The 25,500-nt window shown below is 35.4% G+C and overlaps 1 protein-coding gene across 1 annotated transcript in view; it reads right to left on the reverse strand.

The window, feature by feature from the left end:
- Window positions 1-2,142: 2,142 nt before the first annotated feature.
- The window catches only part of NYAP2 (neuronal tyrosine-phosphorylated phosphoinositide-3-kinase adaptor 2), a 246,582-nt gene continuing 223,224 nt past the window's right edge, over window positions 2,143-25,500 (reverse strand). The window contains exon 6 of the mRNA XM_069466671.1: window positions 2,143-2,370. Within this exon, the coding sequence (XP_069322772.1) occupies window positions 2,143-2,370 (228 nt within the window). The remainder of the gene's footprint in view (window positions 2,371-25,500) is intronic.

A 25,500-nucleotide genomic window follows, 5' to 3' on the forward strand; every position in this document is an offset into this window, starting at 1 on the left:
AGAAGGGTAATCATTACATACTGAGCTCGAATATATATGTACCAATTTCATAGAGAAGCTGAGAATTGATGTCTTGTGTCCGATTGATTGGCTTAAGTATATGTGGTCATAATAACTTAAATCAGGATAACAACTTGGATCACAAACACCTTTGATTTCCATTCTGATTTTATCTCAATACATTTTCATCACTCTTAGATTTGTGCTCCATTGGTTGTTGGGTTTGAAACATAACCTATAGCTGGTGTGAAACATGGCAGCAGAATTTAGTTAAGCTACTTAAGATCCCTCTGTGATATCCTGCACTTGTGAGTCTGCCTTCTTACCACCTCAATTGTACACGCAAAACCTAAAACTTCGATAAGAATTTCATGTATACAATTCTCCCGGTGAGCACTCACGCACACACGCACGCACACACACAGGCACACCCTACACACGCTCCCGCTTACCTTTGTCCTTATTCTTCCAGAATTCTGACTGGACATCAAAATATACATTAATTATAAAACATTAAAAAATTATGTTATAACATTTCAAAGGCTTTTGAAAGAAACCATTACCGATAAAGCATTACTAGGGTTTTAGCAATATAGATTACAAAAATTCTCTAACTCCTGTTATATATTTGGCTTTATTGAGCAGCACAGAACTATTGCTGTCAATACCCTTACAAGGAAAACCACTATGACAATAACTTCAAACACACACTTTTTCTCTCAGAAATATAATACTAAATTGATTGTTAACAAAGAACCACATACTGTCAATTTTTGGAAGCATAAATAGTAATTTAAATATACAAAATATATGTGATAGTTTCTTTTTTATTCATCCGTGGCAATATTTATATTCAATTAACAAGTTACTCTTAAAAGATATATATGATTTTTTTTAACTTAAATTTTACCACCACATAAAATTGAATCCACCCCATCCCCCATCCCCTGTATTTCCTGTTTCTTCCTTAAAACAAAATAAAATAAGAAGTGGTCATAATTCTTTGGTCATGGTGTCATAATCAGTAAGAATGGGTGAGATGATCATGCACAGAAGATTATGACCCAAAAATGTGGTGATAACTAGTTTAAAAAAATTGACAAGAAATACTTTTTTATTAAGGAACCTAAATTTTGAGAAAGATTGGCAGTTAGTGTACTAAACGATGCAAACTGGTGTAGTTTAATGTTTATTTCTCATTTTCTAGGGGAAGCAAGCATACACGTGAAAGGTTACTTAAAAATAGTGACTATGGTGGCTACAATGCCACTGGTCCCACTTTCCTGAAAGTCGTCACGCTCATCAGCTCTTGTTTCCTTATTCCTTCCATTGTCACAGTGAACCCTGGTCTCCTGCAATCAGATCAATGATGCAAGGACACATGTCCCTAAAGTCATTTCTAAAGAAAATGTTTTCTGCTGGGATGTCCAAATATATCCTAATAATTTTCTCTGGAGTCTGACTCACCACTGCTTAATATAAACAAGAGGATATTGAAGAGAAATTCTTATAAAGCCAATGTAGCAAAAATATTGGTGTCAATGCAATTTGGAAGTCCAAATTAAGCATCACATTTGCATTCATTTCCTGTCAAATCTCTAAAAACTTAAAAAGTAACAGATGCTCTTAACAAATATGATAGTCAACTTCTACATTACTAGCACCAGATCATATATTATGTCGTAGAACATGATTTTATAGCTGTGAGCTCTTGTACAGAAGCCAAATATGGGCAAGGGAAAACAACATTTTTAAATGCAAAAATTAATAATAAAAGGCATCAAGGGAATTACATATAAAAGAGATAGCAAACCAGTTAATACCGAAATTATATCATATAGTAAACTCTTGATATTTCTGTAATTTATATACGTATAATGTGTATTATTTCAGGTGTCACCCATAAACTAGTAAAATATGTACATTTCAATATCTTCTGGATTCAAAATAATCCAGGATAAATAAGTGTGCCTTCACTGCAAGGACATATTCATTTTATCTTAAACTTGCCACGGGTAGGCACAGCTTCCCCTGGCATTCCACTCCAACAGAGAAGATACGTAACAGTTAATTATCACATGACCGAGTCGACCTCCCTCTTCGTAGCGAGTAACTGTGGCGCTCACGCCATCCTGCGCACACTCATATGGCAGTATCCCAGAACACCGTTTGCTGTTTAGAATAGGGTGGAGGGCTGTACTTCTTTGCACCTGCATTCTTCTTCCAGCTGGGTAGGATAGGCATGCTATCCTGTTTGCAAAGGCCCTTTTCCGTTTTCTGTCTATCCTTTATTTCCTTGCACAAGCAACGCTTTTTCTCAATCATCTCAAGCATTGTATGGTCTCCATGAAACCACTGCATGCATGCCACCTAGCAAAAAAGAAAAAGTGAATACAGAAGGAAAAAAAAAAATGGAATGAAGGCATATTTTTTTGCACTATGCTAGTAGTTGCTTAGAATAATTTCAGCTGTTTTATTTATATCTCCTTTAAAAGTTCTTTAAACGAATTAAGAAATATAATAATTCTTATAAAGCAAAACTAAAAGCATGGAAACTATAAATAAACTTTGCATATAAATCAGCAGACATCATGATATTTAACAATAATTTAGATATGAATATTTTTTCAATATGTTCTCAAAGTTCATGATATGAAAATGAAACCTTTATATTTTATCTTTTTATGAAATTTGCCAAATATTTACTTATGACTTTTATGTTGGCTCCATTGTTTCATAGGTCCCCATATTTCTAAATTCAGTTATTGGAATTACTTTTCAGGAAAGTCTAACATGAATGTAATATGTTTTAAAGATGTTAATGAACATTTTTATTCTTGAAATAATTTAGAAACACTTGGGTTTATTTATAAATAGTGTGTAGTAGAATTAGTATTTTTAATAATTTTTCCTATCAAAATGATTTTCAGTGTACACCATATGCTTGGAATATGAATGCGTAAGTGATTCTTCTGTAAAAAAGATTTGCTGTAGTTTTTGATGTTTCAGCAAATGTCTAAGTTAGAGTCATTGTCCTCTATAATCACACTGATATAGATACTGGTTACTTCCAGAAATTTAGAGAAATAGATTAATCAGGTCATTTGGATTACCAGGAGGAAACGCAGTGTGTACTATATATTGATTTACACATCCACAAACACACACACACATACACACATTACCGGACAAGTAAGTACTGCTCTCAGGTACATGTGGTACCATGTCTACCAGTTACTGTTCTTTGGAACAAAGCTACCCATGTTAAGTCTGTCACACAGGACAGCAATGAATTCAGGCCATGAACTCAGCCAGGATGGGGAAGCTTTCGCTTTAATTGTTTGAGCAAATCTACTCTATGACTTGAACCATTAAAACAGCTCACTTAAAGTAACTGAACTTGGTGTTTTAGGACAATGGTAATCAGAACAAATACGTATATAATGCTTACTCTATATCAGATCTCATTATAAGTACTTTGTGTGGTTTAATTCATTTATTCTTTACGATGATGTGCTGAAGTAAGTACTATTTGTTAACCCATAATGATGAAAAAAATGATACTTAAAGAGATTTGGCAACTTATAGAGCCCACAAACGGCACTGTCATGATTTGAAACTCTATTTCCAACACCCATGCCTTTAACAACTACACTATACTGCTTCTCAATGTGTACACAGAACTGGAAGGAATTGGGAAGATAGATTAATACAATACTCTTTATGTATGGATAAGGAAGCTAAGACCTCAGGTAGCTATGTATCTTGCCCAAAGCCAGGCAGGTAAGTTTTGGTGTGAACAAGGCTAAATAGAATTCTCACAATTCCTAATCCTTTAGGGAGAGGGCAGGACCTAGAGCTAGAAAACATGGACTTAAGCCCTGGATGGGTAGCTGGTCTTTCAGCTCCTTGGCTTCTTTATCTGAAAAAGTGAATTGATAATACCTCACTTTCAGAAGTTGGCATGAGGTTTAAATGGGATAATGAAGGTCAACTCATTTTAAAAACAGTAAAGCATTGCCCAAGTCTTATAATTCTAATGCTGACAAATATCTGGTAGTTTTCCGTACCTACTCTCTGCCAGCCTCATTGAAAGTTAGAATTTATCTAGCCCTGCAATTATAACACTAAGTCTCAGAACGTTTAAGGAACTAGGTCAAAATCACATCTAATTAGTGATATAGACCTATATCAAATTCAAGTCTATCTGACTCCAAAGTTGATAGTCTTTCTACTACAGCATGTGCCATTGCCTGAGTTTTATTTAGAAATTGTAGTAGTAGTAATTGTTGTATGTATTACTCTTTCCAGATGCTACTAAAAACTATAAACATATGTATGGCTTTATGAGTGAATAAAAAGTGCTTATCAAATATCAATAATTAAATCAAAATCACTGGCTTGGACTTGGAGCCCAGAAGATGATACACTTGGATAAACATCCTGTATGTGCCTGACTTGATATGAAGTTTCTTGAAAGGATCAGCTGTGTTTTATGCCATTTGGTGTCCTCTAGTTCCTGGCTCAAGACCTTGGACGTGGACGTTCACTTTTTAAATAAAATTCTACGTGTTTCTTGAGTTAATCTAAGGAATAGGTTTGTGTTCCAACAAGAGAATGTGAAAGTGATAATTTTGAAATTTTTCAAAAGACTTTCATGTTTTAAAATGCATTTTTGTAACATGATAACGTATGCAATAAAGATACAGTAAATCTATTTTGGTGGAAATACAAGCAGAAATTTATTGAGTAACTTAAAATTGTCATAATCAAATTTATAAGCCAGGAATTCCCAGGGGACAGTCCCCAAATCTCATTCATCTCAGTAGTCCTGACATGTAGAACACTGTCCTAGGCTCTCAATAAAAGTTTTATGAGTTGAATAGAAGCTACCACCATAGAACAGTTTTTGTCACTGCTCAAAAAATTATCCAGATAATCTTAGTAAACTCTCCTGAGGTTTACATTTTTCAATGTAATTGCAAAACCTCCAAACTTCTTTAAGGCAAGATATTACTTACAGCATCACTTCTATATTTTTGTTTTATTTACTTGTCCACACAAGCATTAAGTCATGTATTACTTAATTTATTTTATGGTATAAATCAGTATGTGTGACTACAAGATAATTTTCCTGTATTGCTTTGACAAGAGGGTCACCAATATATTTCATAGTTGTAACATTTCATGTATGTATAGACTGCATTGCAATATCTATAAAAATAATGTATTTTTGTGTCAAACAGAAATGTATGCTATATGGGTGTGTGAATTTACTAAGAATAGTACATTTCTTAAAAATCTAAAGACTAAAAGGGTAAGAGTAAAGAGTTAAAAGCCAGGCATGGTGGCTCACGCCTGTAATCCCAGCACTTTGGGAGGCTGAGATGAGAGAAACACTTGAGCCCAGGAATTCAAGACCAACCTGGGCAAAAGAGTGAGACCCCATCTCTACCAACAAAAAAAAAAAAAAGGGACAGTTATAAAGCATGGATTTTTAAATTATTTACTTTTTTTTTTACTTTAGAATAGTTTTTTACTTTAAAATAGTTATGTGTTCACTTGATAGATAGAATGGTCCGAAATAGTAATAGAACAAAAGGACTCTTTTTTTCAGACTGACTCTATAATATTTAATTCCCCTCTTTTGGAGATGAGATGTATAGTCAGTTAGAAAGCATTGCCCAATACATGAAAGAGGGCTAACTATTAGATGATAATTCAAATACAGGTCGTTGGAAGATAGCCAATTCAAAATAAAACATATATTTTAAAATGTTGACAAATATTTGGAATTTAGTATAGAATCTTTTTATGTTAAATCTGCAAATATTTTTTCTCATTTAAAATACCCAAGAAAATAATTTCTACATTAAGATGAGATTAATGAATGTATTATAGAATATAATTCATTCTTGAGATGGTAAACCTGCTTCCTATGTTTACTTTTAAGTAGCATGTGTTTGGACGCGTATTCTTTTTAATTCCCAAAATTGAACCCCAGTGTTACTATTATGGCCATTTCTATAGTTTAGTCTCCCCAAAAATGTTTCTAAATAATATTTTTACTCTGATAGTAAGACATTATGCTTTCATTCATTATTTTGGACATAATAAATAGCATGTTTAGCAATTATATGAATTGTTTTGAGAATATTACCAATAAAAGATTTCATCCCTTATCTGTTTCTTTTATCACAAAATTCTTCATATTTTGTTACAATAATTGTAAAATCCCATCCCACCTCCCCTGAAGTTGGAAGAACTCTTGGAATTGATTGTTACAACTAACTTGAAACCTAGACCTGTAAGTAAACTCTTCCAGTTATTTAATTTAGTGGGCTCTTTTTTATCTTCAATTCAAATGTGTTTATTACACTGTATATATCACGAAAAAAGAAAAATATATACACAGTTAGGTAAGTGTACATTAGGAGACAATTGTCCAATGTCTATGAGCACACATCTCATGGACAAGGTTTTTATAATGACATGATTCAGCAGAGGCAATATTCTTAGATAATAAGTTCATGGAAATAAAATCAAGTGCAGCTTCCTGTCAAGGAGATGAAACTTAAACCTCCACCCCTTGTTTGTGGTCTACACACGGTGACTTCTTTCCAAAGAGCACAGTATGAAAACAGGGGAAAGGAGTAACTTCATAGCGGAGAAACCTGGTGCTATGGTCTGAATGTCTGCCTCTCCAAAATTCATATGATGGAATCCTCACCTCCAGGGTGATGGTACAAAAAGATGGAACCTCTGCAAGGTGATGGGAGAGGAGTGGGATCAGTGTCCTTATAAAAGAAGTCCAAGAGATCTCTTTTGCCTCTTCTTCTGTGTGAGGATACAAAAAGAAGTTGGCAGTCTGCAACCCCAAAGAGGGGCCCTTACCAGAATCTAACCATGCTGGCACCCTGATCTTGGACTTACCACTTCTAGAACTGTAAGAAATAACTTTCTGTTGTTTACAAGGTTCCCAGTTTATAATATTTTGTTATAGCAGCCCTCATGGACAGGTAACCTGGCAAACACCATCTCCATCAGATGATCGACAGCGGTAAGCCTACACTGGTACTGTTATAATGTGACGACACGGCAGCGTTTTACCTCTGCCATTTTCCTCTCCAAAACCAGTAACTCCACTCTAATCATGAGAAAAACACCAGACAAACCCAAACTGAGAGACATTCTGCAAAATACATGGCCAGTACTCCTCAAAGTAGTTAAGGGTCATCCAAAATGAGGAAAGTCTGAGAAATTGTCATAGCCTAGAGAAGGCTAAGGAGACCAAATGACTAAATGTAATTTATATGCTGTCCTGGAAGGCACTCTGGAGCAGAAAAAGGACCTTAGATAAAAACTAGGGGAATCAGAATAAAGTATGGACTTTATCTGATAATAATGTAATAATACTGATTCATCAGTTGTGACAAATGAACCATAGTGATGTAAGAAATTAAAAATAGTGCTAGGTAGGGATGAAGGTATGCAGGTGGCAAGGCGGGTGGTTAGACATGCAGTTTGCAGGGCAGGGGACAGGGGGATGTGGTCAATGGCCAAGGGTCAGCACCAATAAAAACAGAGAAAAGAAACCACAACAGCAAGAACTTGAGGTTAGGGACTTTTCCCAACTGGGAGCATGCACAGAAAGTAGGAGCTTATGATCGAAGCTAACCTTTCCTTCATTAACATAGTAAAACTCACACCCCCGCCCCCAGCACCATGACAGTTCTGGAGCCAGCCATACAAGGACAGAAAACAGAAGGGTACATAATTCCAGGAATCTCCACTCACCTCCCTGAAAGACATGAATATTCTACCTGCAGCTTAACATACTATTAGGGATTAGCATAAAGGACAGACCCTAACCCTGGGATGATGCTGTTCCTTATTGGAACAGTCTGCTCTCTACTGGCTTTGAGAGTGTACTATATTTTCTATACTCTGTCTTTAAACTCAGGGTCATCTCCATTCATGGCGAGAGACCTGTTCCTCTCTCTCTCTCTCAAACTTACTTTTGCTTTGCAATAAAGCCTGTGTGAAAGTGCTTTGTGTCTGTCATCACTCTGTTGCGCTGGCCCTGCTTGCAATTCTTCCAAGCAAGAAGCCAAAGAACCAGGACAACACCTCCCAAAACCACACCTGACAATAAGTGAAACAATAGTGTCGATATACCAGAATCCTCTGTACTCTTTGTAACTTTTCTGTAAATTTAAAACTATTCTAAAATTTAAAAAGTATATGTATTTAAAATGAAAAGACCATATTCTTTCCAAATGCTAGTTTTAACTGTATCTTTCATTCTTTTAAAGGAAGAAACATGGTATAATAAAAAAAATAAAATGATTTGATTGGGATCCTTATGTTGTGTGACCCTGAAAAGTCATGTATATCTCTGAACTTCCTGTATACTGTATATTGAATAAATATTGGTGCTTAACTATTATATACATAGTATGTATATTTATATATACCTCACATATACATTTTATGTATGTTGTAGATAATTTATGCATATATTATATATATTAGTACATACTTTATACTTCACACGGTTGTAGGAGGCAGTGAACTGAAGCATATGATCTTATTTAATGATCCTTCAATGCATCAGGAGTAACACAAATAAGAAGGAGCCTGTAGCTCACTTCAATAATTACTTTCTGAAGAAAATAAAATTAAGTACTTCCTGAGATTAAGAGTATATTTTATTCAAAGAACAAAGGAATAGCAATGCAATACAATAATAAATCTCCATCATATTTATTTAAAATATTCAGTTTTCCAAAATACGTAAATCACAAATAGAATACTCTGAGATAAACACTTGGAGTATTTCGATATTAAAAATGATACAAGAATAAAACTGATAAAAGCATGCATATCGCTACTGATTTTGACTTTTGTGTCTCATTAGTTAGCATGTGAAAAAAATTTATCAGAGACTTAGGAGACAGAACACAATGTCAATCTAGTGCCTTGTTAACCTTGGAATTAAGTTCAGCTGTGAGTCTTGAGACTAAAATTTAATTTCTTAACCGATAGGCACAGCAATTGATACTAATTTTCAGATGACCTGGGAGAAAATTATCAATATTCTGTTGCTTTCTCTGTGTCCACTTATTCCACCTGGGTTGCCCATTTTATGAGAAATTATTTCCTGCATGAGGAGCATAAGCTTTAACGTCACAGAAAGGAAGCTAAAGTCATCAAAGTTCTCTGGATTTTCTCTTTGCTCCATAGAAAGTTTCCCCAGGAGACCATGGGCAGCATTGGTGAGGCAGCAAGGAAGACAAGGCATGCAGGCCAGTGGGTGTCATTCAAGAAGGGGATGCAACTTCATCAGAGACAAGAGGAGGCAGCGAATCACCTGAGGCTGTGCTCACCCTATCCTGAGTCATGGGCTCAGCCAGCTGTGTTATTGCTCTCATTGAAAATGTTCTTCCCCTTCCATTTAGTGGGAAAATAGATTAATTCTTTATGAATAAAACATACAGAAAAAAATAAATTCATATCACGACTTTTTCACATATATCTTCAAGATAAAGGACAGGGATTAGCAAACTGCAACTCACTGGCCAATTACAGCACACTGTCTATGGACAGCCCATGAGCAAGAATTTTTTTTTTTTTACACTTTTAAATAGTTGAAAAAAAAATCAAAGAAGAGTATTTTGTAGCACATGGAAATTATATGAAATGCAATAACAGTGTACTTAAATGAAGTTTTTCAGCACACGGATGTACCCATTTGTTGATGTATTGTCTACAAAGTACAATTGAGCAGCTGGGATGGAGATCATATGGTTCACAAAGCCTAAGATATTTACAACCTGGCCTTTTACAGAAAAAAAAAAAAAAATTGCTAACCCCTGAACTATCGTGCAAGATAAAAAATACAACTAACAAAATAATAACCAGTTTATTATTATGAATATAGTACCCAAGAAGGTCAAATAAATAGTATGCTAGACCTATAAAAAGTGGAAAATATAATTTTTAACAGATAAGTTAAATGTAAGAAAGCTTGTTAAATTTCCACTTATCTTCACCATAGTAGGTGGTTATTGGATCAAACTACTGTTGTCCTATCATCATACTCTTTCCTAAATATGCTTTCAACTACGCAATCAATTGACCCTTAAAATAAGTATCTATTAGAACTGTCTGACAGCAGACCCAAAAGAATAATTTCAGTACTGGTGCTATAAAAAGGGCTATAAAACAAAATCAAGAGTATTGATTCACATGGGCTTACAATATTTTTCATGTTAAGTTTGGCCCATTAGATAAACCAGAAATGATGAGACCTAGATTTAAAAGTAGTTCTGGTAATTAATTTAGATAAATTATTTGGACATGTCAACTACACATTTTATGATTCCATCATTATAAGAAAAGCAAAATGATGGAATTAAAAGAGATAAAGTAGGTAAATTGGTTTAAATTGTGTAGATAAGAGATTTAAGACTAGGTCAGTCCCTTCTTTTAATAATCCTGCAGAGGTTACTTAGTTACTTATGATGTGTCACTGTGGTGACTCAACCTAAATATAAACGTTTATTTTGAGAACTTTTTCCTCCCAATTTTAATGAATTAAACTTTTATTTTTTTCGAAGTATATTTTGGAAGCTAGGGGTCAACTTTACACAGTTTAAGCAACAACATTAGCCTTCAATAAACCTTTTGAAATTTACATAACATAGAGAAGGAAGGGTTATAATTATCCACACTTGTTAGCATATTCACTAATAAAATTGCTTTCTTGGCTATCAAATAACAACTATTATAAGTTATCATCATACAGGAAAAAAAGTCTTTTTCTCTGGATAAGCATGTTGGATCCACATATCTTTTATAAAGCAATTGATACTTTGGAAACATACAGAGGTGACCCAACATCATAATATATTTTATGCTAAATATTTAAAAGGTACAGTCAAATAATCCATGTGGCTTTATAATTACTTATAAACAACATTTGTGGAACTTTGAAAAGTATAAATTAAAGGCTAGGAAGATTATTTTGCCCTAAATGATTTTCCCCCCTTTAACTGAAGGCCAAAATGAAGCTATTCGAATAGATAATATAAATGTACAATACCAAAAATGGTAGGGATTTTTTTTCAATTCCATTGACCAGAATTTTATCCTGGGCTTTCAACCTCAATTCAGTGATGTTGTACAAGTTATCTTGCTTTCTTACCTGAGATATTATAAGAATTAAAGATCATATATAAAATGTACCTAGTTTTTAGATATTGATTATATTATTTGAAATAACAGTCATCTTTGGTATAGTTTCAGGTTTTTTCCATAGGTTTTTGCCTATTTTTTCATCTTTAACTCTGATATACTCATCAAGTGTTTCTTTAATAATTCCCTTATAATTCTCCCTCATTTATCAGCAATGTTGATGCAGAATGTATATTTTATGAAGAAATTATTAGGCAAGTTTACACCTGAGACACTGTACTGGAATTACAGTGTTTATTTCCCATCTCTAAATTTAGTTTTGAGATATAGATATATTGATAAAATGAGAACCATGTCGATTTCAGAGTTGCTTTTGAATGCACAATCATGGGTACACATGAACCTCTCTTTTTCTAGATCTGAAGATCCTCCTTGATACACAATTTCTCATGAACTACTAGGCACATAATGAAAAATATCACATGTTGATATTTTAAGTCCCACATGCTATTTGTTTTTATGTATCTGAGCTTGCTTATGTCATCAATTATACAAAACTAATTCACCAGGAAGATTTAATAATTATAAAAGAAGAAGCCTTATAGTAGCATGGTTATAAAGAAAAATAGAGTTTCAAGTTATATATCTATTCCTCATTTTCTCTACCTATAAAATGACGAAAACACGTTTTAACCCTTCAATTTTATAATGATGTCCTTTATTCAAGACACATTGTCACAAGTCACTTTCAGGGATGGAGGTTGGTTTCAACTACCATGCTAACCAGTGACAATTATAGCTTATTTCAAGCTTCTCTAATACAATGCACATCCCTCTTTAATAACAACTATACTATTTGTGCATGTGGTTTTTTTTTTTTTTAATTTTCTTAGGAGAAAGTATAAAACGGTTAAAAGGGATAAGATGACCTGGTGTTATCATTTATCAGTTGTGAGATCTGGGACAAGTTGCCTAACCTTTCTGAGACCTTGTTTATTTATCTGTAAGAGGAAAATAATAAAACCTCAGGTTTCTTGAGAGGATCGAACATACTAATTTGGCATCAACTAAAAAGTGGATACTCATAAAAATAAAAGCTTCTCTACCCCCGGTAGCCTGTGAGCTCTTTGAAGACAGGGGCTCTGCTGTTAATCTTCATAACCTTAGCCTATAATAGAAGTATTCAATAAATGTTCATAAAAATAAATGAATAAAAAAGCAAATGGATGACGCTAAGTGTAATGTTCTCTGACATATTTTCAGGAAAGGTGCTTTTGAAATCTTTCATTTAATGAATGATTTCATTCCACTTAGGTTCAATCGAATCCAACAATACACCAAATTGTACAAGGTTCAAAATATTTCCTGTGATTTATAAACCCCAGGAAGCATTTAACCTGAAATTCAGTCCTCAATGCCATGTGAATCATACTTTTGGTGTTCTATAGCCAAGAACAACTCTATTTCAAACTCTGGGCATCAATCTTGGCCATTTGGTTGAAGTTAAGGGACAAAAAGCAATGCTTCCTAAGCTTTAGTATACATTCAACCTCCCTTGGGAGTTTATTAAAATGCAAATTATTGGGCACCACTGTTAGAGATTCTGACTGTAGGTCTGAGTAAGGTGGCTTTCAGGCAGTTATAATGGTATTAGGTTTCCCAGGCGATTCTGATGGAAGGTAGTCTGAGTGTCACACTTTGACTACAGAAATACAGAAACTCTAGCAAAAGATGGTAAGAGGTTATACTAAGTGAGGATGGTGCAGAAACATTCCTTCAGGGTCTGACTCTTCCCATTCTCTGTCCCTATATTCTGGCCACTGCACACGAGTAAAGAATCAACTGAGGTTTGGGGAGGAGAAATCAGATAGATTTTTTTGCCTTGGCAAATTATTGCAAGTATAATCTATCCATCCTGGATACATTTATATATGTATGCATGTATTTATAAGCATTTTATGCATATATATCATACATTTATGATTAGATTATTGAATTGTTCTGTAAGTCTCTTGTTATGTGATTTACAAAATTAAAATTACAGAAGTTCTACTAAAGAAGATATGTCAATAAATGTCATTCAAGAAAATGTGGTGACCTAAAGCTAATAAAATTCTGTATCTTGAGATTTTTGATTGATCTAAAGAAATGATCTCAAAACATTCTTCAATGATACCATAAAATTCTGAAATAAGTTTGCAATTTATATACACCTTTGATCATATGACTTTGGAGTGAAGAATTGTTACAATCCAAGAAATAAGCATAACAACATCAACAATGTAATAATACCAGCTACCATAATTGCTTGCACATGAGCATGTTCCAGGCACTCTATGGGCTCTGAGCATATATCAATTCCCCTTAAAATTTAATAATTCTGAAGCATCCCTTATTGCTATATTTTAGATGATAAAATGAGGCTTGAATAGATTAAGTAACATGTAAAGCATCGTATGCCTAGTAAAAGTCTGACTTGGAATTGCAATTCAAGACTAAATATACCAAATACTAAAGTCTGTGCACTTATTACACTAGATTGCCTCAAATCTATAGCCTGATCTTTTGTACCCCCATAATGAGCTGAAAAACAAACAAAAAATAAAAATAAAAAAAAGAAATACAAAAAAAAACCCCACTAATTATAACAAAAGTGGTCCTCACTGGCATAACACCCACACCCATGCACACACACATTATTATTATGGTACTTTCACTTCATATAGCCAAGGACATGGAAAAGTGTGCTAGATTCAATAAAGGCTGTAGAGTTTGCTGCTGAAAGATTAGAGGATTTATAAACAATCAGAACTGATAGGGAGATGAAACTTTGCCCTTATTATTTGTCATTATTGTCATCATTACCATTGTCTTCATTGACTTCATTATTTTCAAGGTCATGGGCATAATAACTGTAGTGTCTCCTCACAGTGGGCAAAACACTATATGAATCCTGTCTGCTTCATTTCATTTTAGCCTCTCAATAACCCTGTGATTACCATTTTTCAGATGATAAAATCAAGTTTAGAAGAGGCTAAAGATGATGAGTTAGCAGTCTCCGGAGACAGATTCCTTCCTGGGTGTGAAAAGGGTTTATCAATAGAGCAGAACACAATAACCTCCCTTCCCCCACGCTGGACCCTCCATCCACTGTTCTGCTTCCTTACCTCTAACCCACAAGGATACACTCATAAGGACCCAGAATATTTCTATGGATTGTTTTTAATACCCCAAGGTTGAATTGCAAAGGTAGTTCTTCTCTGCTCTTCACTTTCCCTTTCTCCTGGCTTCCTCCTTAAAGAAGTTGTTACTGAAATATTTACTGGATGGAGCATCCTGACAGAGGACATTTCCAAGTGGTAAATAATAACAAGTAAAATAACAATAAGAACAATGATTCCTTTCTTGCTACATGAGAATACATCCAACTCATCCCACCTTCAAATCGCTTACTCACTGTAAGTACCTCTACGTACTTGTGTATTGAAAATACATTACCTGCTGTGGATACTGCCCCAAAGGATGTCACTCTGAAAGTATTTTTTTGTTTGTTTGTTTTATCAGCCATACTGCAGATCATTTCAACAAACCCTCTTTTCCTAAGTTTCATGGTAGCAAACAAATATAGCACAGTAATCCTTCCATACATATTTATACTTCTTTAAGTATATTCACAAGTATGGTGAGATGTTAGTGTCTGTTGACTATATTGCAAGATGACAAGTAAATGCAAAAGCAGAATAGGATACTAACTTTGTATCTCTTAGGAACAAATGCTAAATGCAAATTGGCAAGTGTATATGATTCAGCACATGCTCTCTGGTGAAAGACTATTATCAAACATACAATGAAAACCTATCTAACCAATAATGCCCCATCCACCCAGGTGTGAATGACATGGTATCTGCCTCTTTATACTGTACACAGAACATACGTACAGGTATAATAAGTATGTTTTTCTGTGTAAAGGTGCAGAAAAACGCAATGGCTTTGAGAAATGATAATATTGCACAAGAAAGAGGTGATTTGTGATTTAATTCTTAAGTGTCTGAAATTGACTTAAAGTATTGCTCCATTAAAATTTGTATAAAGTTGTGAAGGACATCTAATGTAAGCATAAGTGTTATATGATGTAATATATTCATATATTACCATGCAAAATGAGGCTTTTCAGAAGAAAGCTGATTAATGTTAAAATATAAAAAATATTATCTGTGTCCACAGACAAAACCATGTGATAAGCTTAAAAAATAATATGTGATTCTTGATTTGACTTTATATTATTTTATGATTATAATGTCTTTGCCCTTTGAAAGTAAAAATGGCTATAGAAAAACTGTGATTTATTGTTTTCCAATAAATAAGACACAATATATTTTTCAGCAATTAAATCTAGTCATGACTACATATACAATTTCAGCTATTCATGGATTAAGGTAATTGTTTGCAATAAAGGAAAAAACCTCGAGTAGGTTTCAGAGTTAATTTATATTTTTTTAAATGAGTAAGAAGTTTATAAGTAGAAGGTTTTAAAGAGATATTCCCTGAAGGAGCAAGCAGTATTACAAGATAAAATTCAATTATACAAAAGCTATTGATGTTTTTCACTAAGTATATTCTCTTAATCACTTGCATTAGCATTAATTTAATTTCAAGTTTAATTTCATTATGAAATATTGGTTTTTAATAGTACATATAGACTTGGCCACAGATAAATGAGGGAAAGCCTCATCTCAGTAAACATTTGCTTTATCTAGTAAAAGAGAGGGAAGTTCACAGGCAAACAGAATATGCTAATTCTCAAGAAACAAATTTTTATAATAATTGCTGAAATAGCTAAAAAACATTTTTCATTCTTGTAACCTTGAATTGAGCTAGGGAAGTACCTGAAAAATACTTTTTCTCCACTACAATGCATTGTGCAATACACGCACAGTATGTTATAAAAGGAGAAACACACTGGCAATCACAATAACTTGGTTCTGGAGCCAGTTTGCTATTTTACTAGCTCTGGACAAGTCATGTCACTTGTCTGGGCCTCAGTCTAGAAAGGACCAGAGGGCCCAAAGTGAGGAACACAAAGCTGCATCAGGCTTGCAGTTGTGTTTTGTAGAAACTGCCCAATATTTAAGATTTTTGAGCCGAGGTGGAAAAAACAAATCAAGAGATTACATATAGAGAGGAAGATAAAGGTGGGGTGTGGGGGGAGAAAAGGCAATGGTGAGGCCAAGAGAGACTGGATTTGGGCTTCTCTTGAAAAATCAGAGAAACGTGGCAACAATTAGCTTGAGCAGAGTTTTCTCTGCCCTCTTTCCAGTTGCACCTCATCCCAGTGGTGATCTCCATGCTGGGGCAAAGAGCCTGTTGTCATTTTCATTTTCCTGGTAATAAAACTTTCCATAGAGCAGAAACATATATTTGCTATACTCTTGTTTCTGTCAGAATGAGAAAGTACTCATTTCCAATGCCTTCTAGGCAGCCACAGGCATTGGGGTTTGCGTCTTCCTGACCGCACCACCTAAATAATGTTCCTAATAACTGTGCTTCCAAGTCTGAGCCACATTGACCTGAAGCCTGAGGCCTTTCTTCCTAACTCAAAACCAGCCATAACTCCCCAAATAATTAAAGTTACACTTGTAATTTTGCTTATAAACTAATTAGACTCCTACCATAATTGGAGTTCCTCAAAAGAGGTTCATCCAAATTGTTATGAGGTCAGTCTGGAAAGGCAGGAAAAAAATGAACACCTTTTATGAAAAACCAAAAATCAGCTTAGCAGCAAGCAATCTACTTGTAGCCTGTAATCCACCAAGCCAAGAGTTCAAAAGATAACCCCCTTCCTTGCTGCCTTTATATCTTCTGTCTCTCTCTCTCCCATGGCTTCTCTCCTGCTTCTCATGGTGTTTACTTACTGCCCAAGAAGACATCCTTCAAATCATCCAACAGTGAGGTGGCATGGCCCACATACCTGCTATCTGGACGGGACATGTGGTGTGTAAGAGGCACTGGACAGAGAAATCAAGCAGAGGCTTCCATTCAAGTCTCAACTGAAAGTCTTGAAATCTAATTTCCAAAATTAAAGGCTTATATTTTTTGTTAACCTACTTCTCACTGGAATTATTCGATGTCGTTTACTCAAGTATAAATAGCAGAATAAAATTGCTATTAAATGGTGATTAATGTTTTTATCATTGAGAATGCCAGCTAGCTTCAAAATATCTTTTCTAAATCAATACTCACAAAGCTTCTATGGTTCTGACAAGCATACATACACTCCTTCAGCCTGGAAGTGATTGAAGTTACTGCTTATAAAATGGCTCTCCCATCTCAGGCCTCTCAGGACCTACCTTTCAAAGGATCATCACCCATAGGCCATGAGATCATTCTCATCTATAGACCAGCTTGTGTTCAGAAGTACAATCAAAGTTAAGATTTCCCACAAGAAGAAATTATTTCAGTATTGTCCCTATGCCACTGCCACATTATGCTACCCCAGGGCACAGCCACATAGCATTTCCCATCATGATGTCCTTCATTTGGATGCTTCTGAGAAAGGAAAGCGAGCCGACAGAGGGGTAATGCTGGCAGTAGTAACCTGAGCACAATAGGGGGAACGTGACTATTACTACACCAGTCTTGTTCCTAGAGAACTGCTTTCATTGTGTCATTTATCTGCCTAGAAATGTCAATGGCTTTTATTTTTGAGAGCATTAAGTCTACATAACTTTGGTTGCCATTGAAACACGTGGACCTCAGGGTCACATCTGCCTTCATGATCTCATTGCCTATAACTCGTATGAACCCTGGGTTCCGTCCAGCTGGGTTCTGTCCAGCTACAGCAGCCCACATCATTTCTGATTCAAACTGAAAGATGGTTTCTCTCAATCAAGACTGTTAGTTCTCACTTCAAAGATGCAAAATGCCTGCTACTTATGAAAATATGAGAAATCCTTTTTGATAGTTGTTTGGGCCCAGTTTTGAAGAGCCTGAAGAAGTGACCAACACAATTTCACAAAGCCATGCTTTCATAAAAACTGTATGACAATCCTCTTGCTCTTTCCCCCAGTTTTCTTACTCCGACTCAGACCTATAAACCACTCAGAAATCAAATACAAGTGGGGGGGAAAAATGAAAATCAGGACACGGAGAAGCCAGAGGATATGGGTGTTTTGTAGTAATTTGTGGCTACTGGAAGGGTACAATTGGAATTGAAGCAGCCAAAAAATCCTACTTTTCTTCCTGCTTTCATCTCTTCTTTCCCATTCCAACTACCTTTCCCCAGGCTCTCCACACCCACCCAAATAGAGATAATTCTAAACGTAGTTGTGTTACTTACTTAACTATGGCACAACCACAAACCTGAAACACACACACACACAAAAACACACAAGCAAAGTGTAAAGAAATATATTACTATTGGAAAACTTGTATTCCATTTATTTTTTATATGGCTACAGCCAGATCTAGGGTGAAATGACTTAGGATGATATTTGCCAATAATTTACATCCTACCTTTAAAAAGATATCTATGAGTGAATAAATATCTAAGCATCAAAATGCTATGCAGTATAAGTGATGAGATGACTTCTTTACATGAATGCATGGGTTCAGAATTATAAAAAAAACTCTAAGCTTTTGACAGTCAATAGTCCATTTCTTGTTTCCAGGGAGTAGAATTGCATAGGAGGGGACATTGGGGGAAGTTATGGACTAACTCAGCTTTCCACTTTACAAAATAGGAATACTAGTTCCCATCACCATTAGAGTATATGGAGTCAATGAAACATGGGGGGGGACATGGGCAATATACATAACCTGAACTTTTGTATCCCCATAATGAGATGAAATAAAAAAAACTATACAAATAAAAGGTGCTATGTCTGTCATTTCAAGATTTATACTTATAATATTTAAAAAAAATTTTTTAAAAAAGAACTTCTTGAGAAAACTGAACACTACAACTCTGGAAAAATGCAAATTATTGCCAGTAGAATAATGCAGGAAGCAGTGCCATGTGTGCCATTCATAGTAGGACAGAATCCACTTTATGAAATTGCACCCCATGTTAGATGTAATAACACCACAGAATCAATTACATACTCTTATACTCTACTGGTATTCTCTTACAAGTCAGAGCCTTTAGAGAACTAAGACCTTCTCCCTAATTCTAAACTTGAGCAACACTTTCCTTTCTTTCAGAGATGTCTTTGCTTAGCAAGGGAGAGACTTCTTTTGTCAAACTCATAAAAACAACTTTTTTTTTTTTTAAAGTGTACAAATTTACTTAATATAAGTTTCACATAACACAGGAGTCTTCATAAGGAAATGAAGACTCAAAGAAACAGTTACACCTGAGTTTTTTTTTTTGTAGTAGGTTTGATGAGGAATGGAGAGTCCTGGAGGAACAGGGTAGGGCAAAAAGAGTACGATGTAATGGTAATGAACTGGGGGAAACTCAGCAAGGCCTGTGGGTTCAGATTCCTCTCTGTGTCTTTGGAGGTGGCCAAGGTGTTCCTTTCCTCCAGGTATGTGGAAGGCACAACTCACCTGAGGACGTTATGGCCTACTTCAGGGGAAGGTCAGAAAATTCCTCCTAGATTTTATGACCTGCTTCAGGGAAAAAGAGTGAGGGAAGTTCAGATCAGAGAGATCTTTCTGTTTCTGCCTTGTCTCAAATTCTTTCCCCTTAAAATACTCAATATGCCAAAGTGCCATATTTTGGGGGTGATGTGTTAAAAACAACTTTTAAAGGCTTCGATTGGCATTCTGGCTTGACACATTGGAGCAAGTGAGGGGCTGTACTGATGAGTCTGAGCACTCATTGAGCATGCAGGAGAGAGATACACAAGGGAAAGTGCCCAGAGGTAAACTGAGCACTCAAAGTATGTTAAATACTGTGTGTCCTGCCTTATAGCTTATCTCATCTAATCATATATGGTCATGGAACAATATTTACTAAAATGGCTGTGAATATCTCTACAACACAGATGAGAAAACTGAAGTTTCAAAGGTGAGTGATGAAAGAAAGAAAGTTTTAAGCCAGGGCTGATTGATTCTAAAAGCTGCTATCTTTCTACATACTAACACATTCTTTTAAATTAGAAGGAAGATAAAAGTCAATAATAAAATAGATTTTAAAAAATTAAAACCACTAGGAACTCCACTCTGAAAATGTATTACCAATGTGTTTGCAATATTTAATATTGTTTGATATTATACTATTAGAGATGATAAATAAAATTACTTTAATCCAATATAATTATCAAATTATTTAGTGAACACTGTAGATAATGTTTTTGAAAATATCAAAACACTCTCTATATCATATATATTATAATTAATGTAAAATGTCTCAGTTATGAATTAGTTTTAATTTTTTCTAGGACCATGATTTAGAATTTTATGGTATTATTAATATTTTCTTTTCTGCCTTTTTTTAAAGAAATAAAGTACTTTCTTTTATAAAGCATTCCTCAAAAGTGAGAACATGCATCCCAAAGTAATTGTAATCATGTCTATAATTTGTTAAGCTACATTTTCCCCTGAACAGCACTTGCCAAGTTTCCCATACAATATATTTAATCTCTTTCTCCAAGCTGGGATAAGAATAAAATAATGTATTCATTGTCCTTTGAGGATTGAGCAATGATAAGAAAACCAATGATGTTGTCAATCCCTTTTATCATAAATTACCATTATCCTATACTCTTTAGGACCATAATTACAGCTCATCTTAATTACTACCATTTTTCAGATAAGGCGCTGGTGTCAGAGAGGTTAAATAATTTGTCCATGGAACTCAGCAAGGGGATAATTGAGCCAGGATTAAACCTAGATATTCTATAATATATATCTGCACATTTATACCCCATCTTACCATTTCATGGAGACTGTATTTCAAAAATCAGTATATTATAGTTGGGGTTCTTCTATGCGCCCCCAACCTTGTGTCTCATACATTGCCATACAATTCAAACATATATAACATTCAGAAAAGAAAGAAAAAGTCTTCATTTTTATTTTTACTCTCTTTAATAAAATGTTACATATTGAACGAAAGGTTGCTTCTTTCCTATGAAATTTTAGAAAAAGGTCTGAAAGAACTTGACTTCCATAAATATGGCCATCAATTGGTTCTAAGTTTGTAGAAGAGCAATGGAAACTCTTTCACCACTAGTAAACAATGAATTATGAAAAATCACCAATGTGATATCCATGGGTTGTGGAAAAAACTTACCTAGTCAAATGATTTGAGAAGGAGTAATGTTTAGTCATTCATTTTACTGCAGAAATTAAGAATCTCAACACTTCTTTCCTGTTAACACATAAGACTGGGGTTTTGCCCCTGATTTTGCTGTTACATGATCTACTCTAAAATCAGGATGCTATTAGAAATATATATTCCAGATTATACCCCCTTTTCAAATGCCCTGAATTCGGGTGACCTCATGCCCTTGACAAACATCAACCAATTTTCCCAACACTCCTACTGTGACCAAATGTAACCTCCTGTTTCCTCTCAACATACTGCTCCCAGGAGAATCTGCAAATAGATCCGATTTGGGTTATGTGATGCAACATATGTTCCACTTCTCAGTTGACTAATGACAAGTATTAAGGGGCTTCCTGGTCTCACATAGCAAAAGGAGAAAAATCAGCATAGCAATGACATGTCAGGGCTCAAGGTCACAAGATGGTAGTTCTGGATTGAGGGCAGTTGTCCCTCCCGCACCCTGTGCTGTTTCACTCCACGAGTCTCCAGTTTCTCCACTAATCACTGTGGCACCACAGGGCCTGGCGCCCTTCATGTCCTCACCAGTCCCAGTCCCAGGGGGGCAAATATGAACACAAATATCTTTTGTCAGTTTTTCCAAATGCACTAACCCTTCCTGCATCCGCAAGAAAGCTCCTAGATAAAGGTATAATAAACTTTTCTTCTGGGAGGGAGTAATAAACTCTCAGACTGTTTTTAACTTAACTTCCCAAAGCATTTCACTTTCAAACACCAGAAAATAGAGCTTTTCCTAACATGGCACATCAGAATGTGTTTTAAACCCCCAATTCCAAATAGCACAATCTAATACATATTCAAAGCCCCAGCTCTCTGCAAGTTACACTCTCTTTAATTCCCTGGTCTCCTCATCAAAGTCTTGCTAGAAGAAATGAAAGTTTTTCATTTATTTTTGCTGCTTCTCTCTACCCAGCAGCTCTCAGAGCAGAAAGCTACTTACTGAAATTTTATTAGATCCAACTCAGGAGATTTAAGACTCTAAGCTTTGTGGCTTCACCTGACTTCCTCAGCCCTGAATGGGGTCCTCTCACTGTAGGACAAATTTGTGAGCTTCAGTTCTCAAGTCCATCTGGGTCAGGAACAGACAGCCTGCTTTGTCATGTACCCAAGATAAAAGGGAAACCGAGAACTGTGTAGTGAGTACACAGAGGGCTAAAGATGGCTTTGTTCTTTTCATCCTCCCTGCTAGGGAAGGCTGGATAGGACATACCACTTCTGGAGTCCAGACTGCTCTTGTTTCACCACATAGCATTTCTCGAAGAAGACTTAGCTTTCTGACTCTCCTGCAGGCCTGAACAATTACTCATTAATACCAGGATTCTATTACCAGAAAGGTTCCATGACCACAGCATAAGACATTAATTTGATTCACAAGAAGTCAAGGTAAGGACCACATTGCCTATCACTGTCTAAAAAGAAGTATGTAGTTTGCTGTCGATACATAGCAATAATCCAAGGATTATGTTTATTTTTCTAAATAAATGGTTATACAGGCATATCTCATTTTATTGTGCTTTTCTTTATTGTGCTTCACAGATACTGTGTTTTTTACAAATTAAAGATTTGTGACAACCCAGTGTCGAGCAAGTCTACTGGTGCCATTTTTCCAACTGCATGTGCTCCCTTCATGTCTCTTTGTCACATTTGGTAATTTTCATAATATTTCAAACTTTTCCATTATTATTATATTTGTTATTGTGACCTGTGATCAGTGATCTTTCATGTTCCTACCGTAATTGTTTTGGGCATCACAAACCACTCCCAAATAAGATGGTGAACGTAATGCACAAATGCTTTGTGTGTTCTGACTGCCACATTCATCAACTGTTCCCCCAGCCATCTCCCTCTCCTTGGGTCTCTCTATTCCCTCAGACACAACAATATTCAAATTAGGCCAATTAATAACCTTACAATGGCTTCTAAGTATTCAAGTGAAAGAAAGAGTGACACATTTTTCACTTTAAATCAAAAGCTTGAAGTGACGTAGACTTAGTGAAGAAGACATGTTGAAAGCTGACATGGACAAAAAGCTGGGCCTCTTGTGCCCAAGAGTTAGTCAAGCTGTGAAGGCCAAGGGAAAGTTCTTGAAGGAAATGGAAAGTGCTACTCCAGTGAACACATGAATGATAAGAAAGTGAAGCAGCGTTATTGCTGATGTGAAGAAGGTTTGAGAGTTCTGGGTAGATCAAACCAGCCACAACATTTCCGTAAGCCAAGGCTAACACAGAGCAAGGACCTAGCTCTCTTCAATTCTATGAAGCCTGAGTAAAGTGAGAAAGCTACAGAAGAAAGGTTTGAAGCTAGCAGAGGTTGGTTCATAAGATTTAAGGAAAGAAATCATCTCCATAGCATAAAAGTGCAAAGTATAGCAGCAAGTGTTGATGTAGAAGTTGCAGCAAGTTATTCAGAAGATCTAGCTAAGATCATTGATGAAGGTGCTACACTATACAACAGTGTTTCAATATAGACGAAACGGCCTTCTACTGGAAGAAGATGCCATTTAGGACTCTCATAGCTACAGAGGAGAAATCAATGCAGGGTTTCAAAGCTTCAAAGGGACAGGGCAACTCTCTTATTAGGGGCTAAGGCAGCCAGTGACTTTCAGCTGTAGCCAATGCTCATTTACCATTACAAAAACCCTAGGGCTTTCAAGAATTATTCTCAATCTTCTCTGCCTGTACTCTATAAGTGGAACAATAAAGCCTGGATGAGAGCACATCTGTTTACAGAGTGATTTATTGAATATTTTAAGCCTTCTGTTGAGACCTACTTATCAGAATAAAAGGTGTCCTTCAAAATATTACTGCTCATTGACAATGCATCTGGTCATACAAGAGGTCTGATGGATATGTACAAGGAAATTAATATTGTTTTCATGCCTTTAACACATCATCCATTATGCAGCCTATGGATTAAGGACTAATTTCTACTTCCAAGTCTTATTATTTAAGACATAAATTTTATAAGGCTATAGCTGCCATAAATAGTGATTCCTGTGATGATCCAAACAAAGTACATTGAAAACTTCTGGAAAGGATTCACCATTCTACATATCATTCAGAACATTTCTCATTTATGAGAGGAGATCAAAATATCAACATTAACAGGAATTTGGAAGAAGTTGATTTCAACCCTCATGAGTGACTGTGAGGGGTTCAAGGCACCAGAGAGGAAGTAACTGCTGATGGTGGAAATAGCAAGAGAACTAGAATTAGAAATGGAGCCTGAAGAAGTTACTGAATTGCTGCAATCTCATGATAAAACTTTAATGGATGAGGTGTTGCTCCTTATGGATAAGCAAAGAAAGTAGTTTTGTGAAATGGAATCTACTCCTGGTGAAGATGCTAGGAACATTGTTGAAATTGACAACAAATGATTTAGAATAATCCTTACACTTATTTGACAAAGCAGTGGCAAGATTTGAGAAGAATGACTCCAATTTTGACAGAAGTTCTACTGTGGGTTAAATGCTATCAAACAGCATTGCATACTACAAAGAAATCTTTCATGAAAGGAAGAGTCAATTGATGCAACAAACTTCATCCTTGTCCTGTTTAAAGAAATTGCCACAGTCACCCCAACCTCTAGCAACCACAACCTTGATCAATCAGGAGCCATCAGCATTGAGGCAAGGCGCCTCCACCGGCAAAACGATTGCTACTCCCTGAAAGCTCAGGTGATTGTTATCATTTTTTGGCAATAAAGTATTTTTTAACACATTGCCACCCTAGAAAAAATTTTTTTTTCCTTGGGGCCATGGTGTTTTATTACAAAAATAGAATAAAAACTTCAAAAACAAAATGATCCTTTCTAATTTAATAAAAGATTTGTTATTTTTTATTATTTTCTTTGCATGAGTTTTATGCAACTTGAAAAATTGTTCTCGCTGCTTTCAAGATGAAGAGACATGTGTGTTACATAAGCTTCATGAGGCCCTGGGCTCAAAACTAGCCTGAGTTAAATACAACTCACATGGCAGTTAATGTGTTAAATTAAAGTATGTACATTGT

The sequence above is a fragment of the Eulemur rufifrons genome, chromosome 1 (assembly GCF_041146395.1).
Source record: "Eulemur rufifrons isolate Redbay chromosome 1, OSU_ERuf_1, whole genome shotgun sequence".
Classification (NCBI taxonomy): domain Eukaryota; kingdom Metazoa; phylum Chordata; class Mammalia; order Primates; family Lemuridae; genus Eulemur; species Eulemur rufifrons.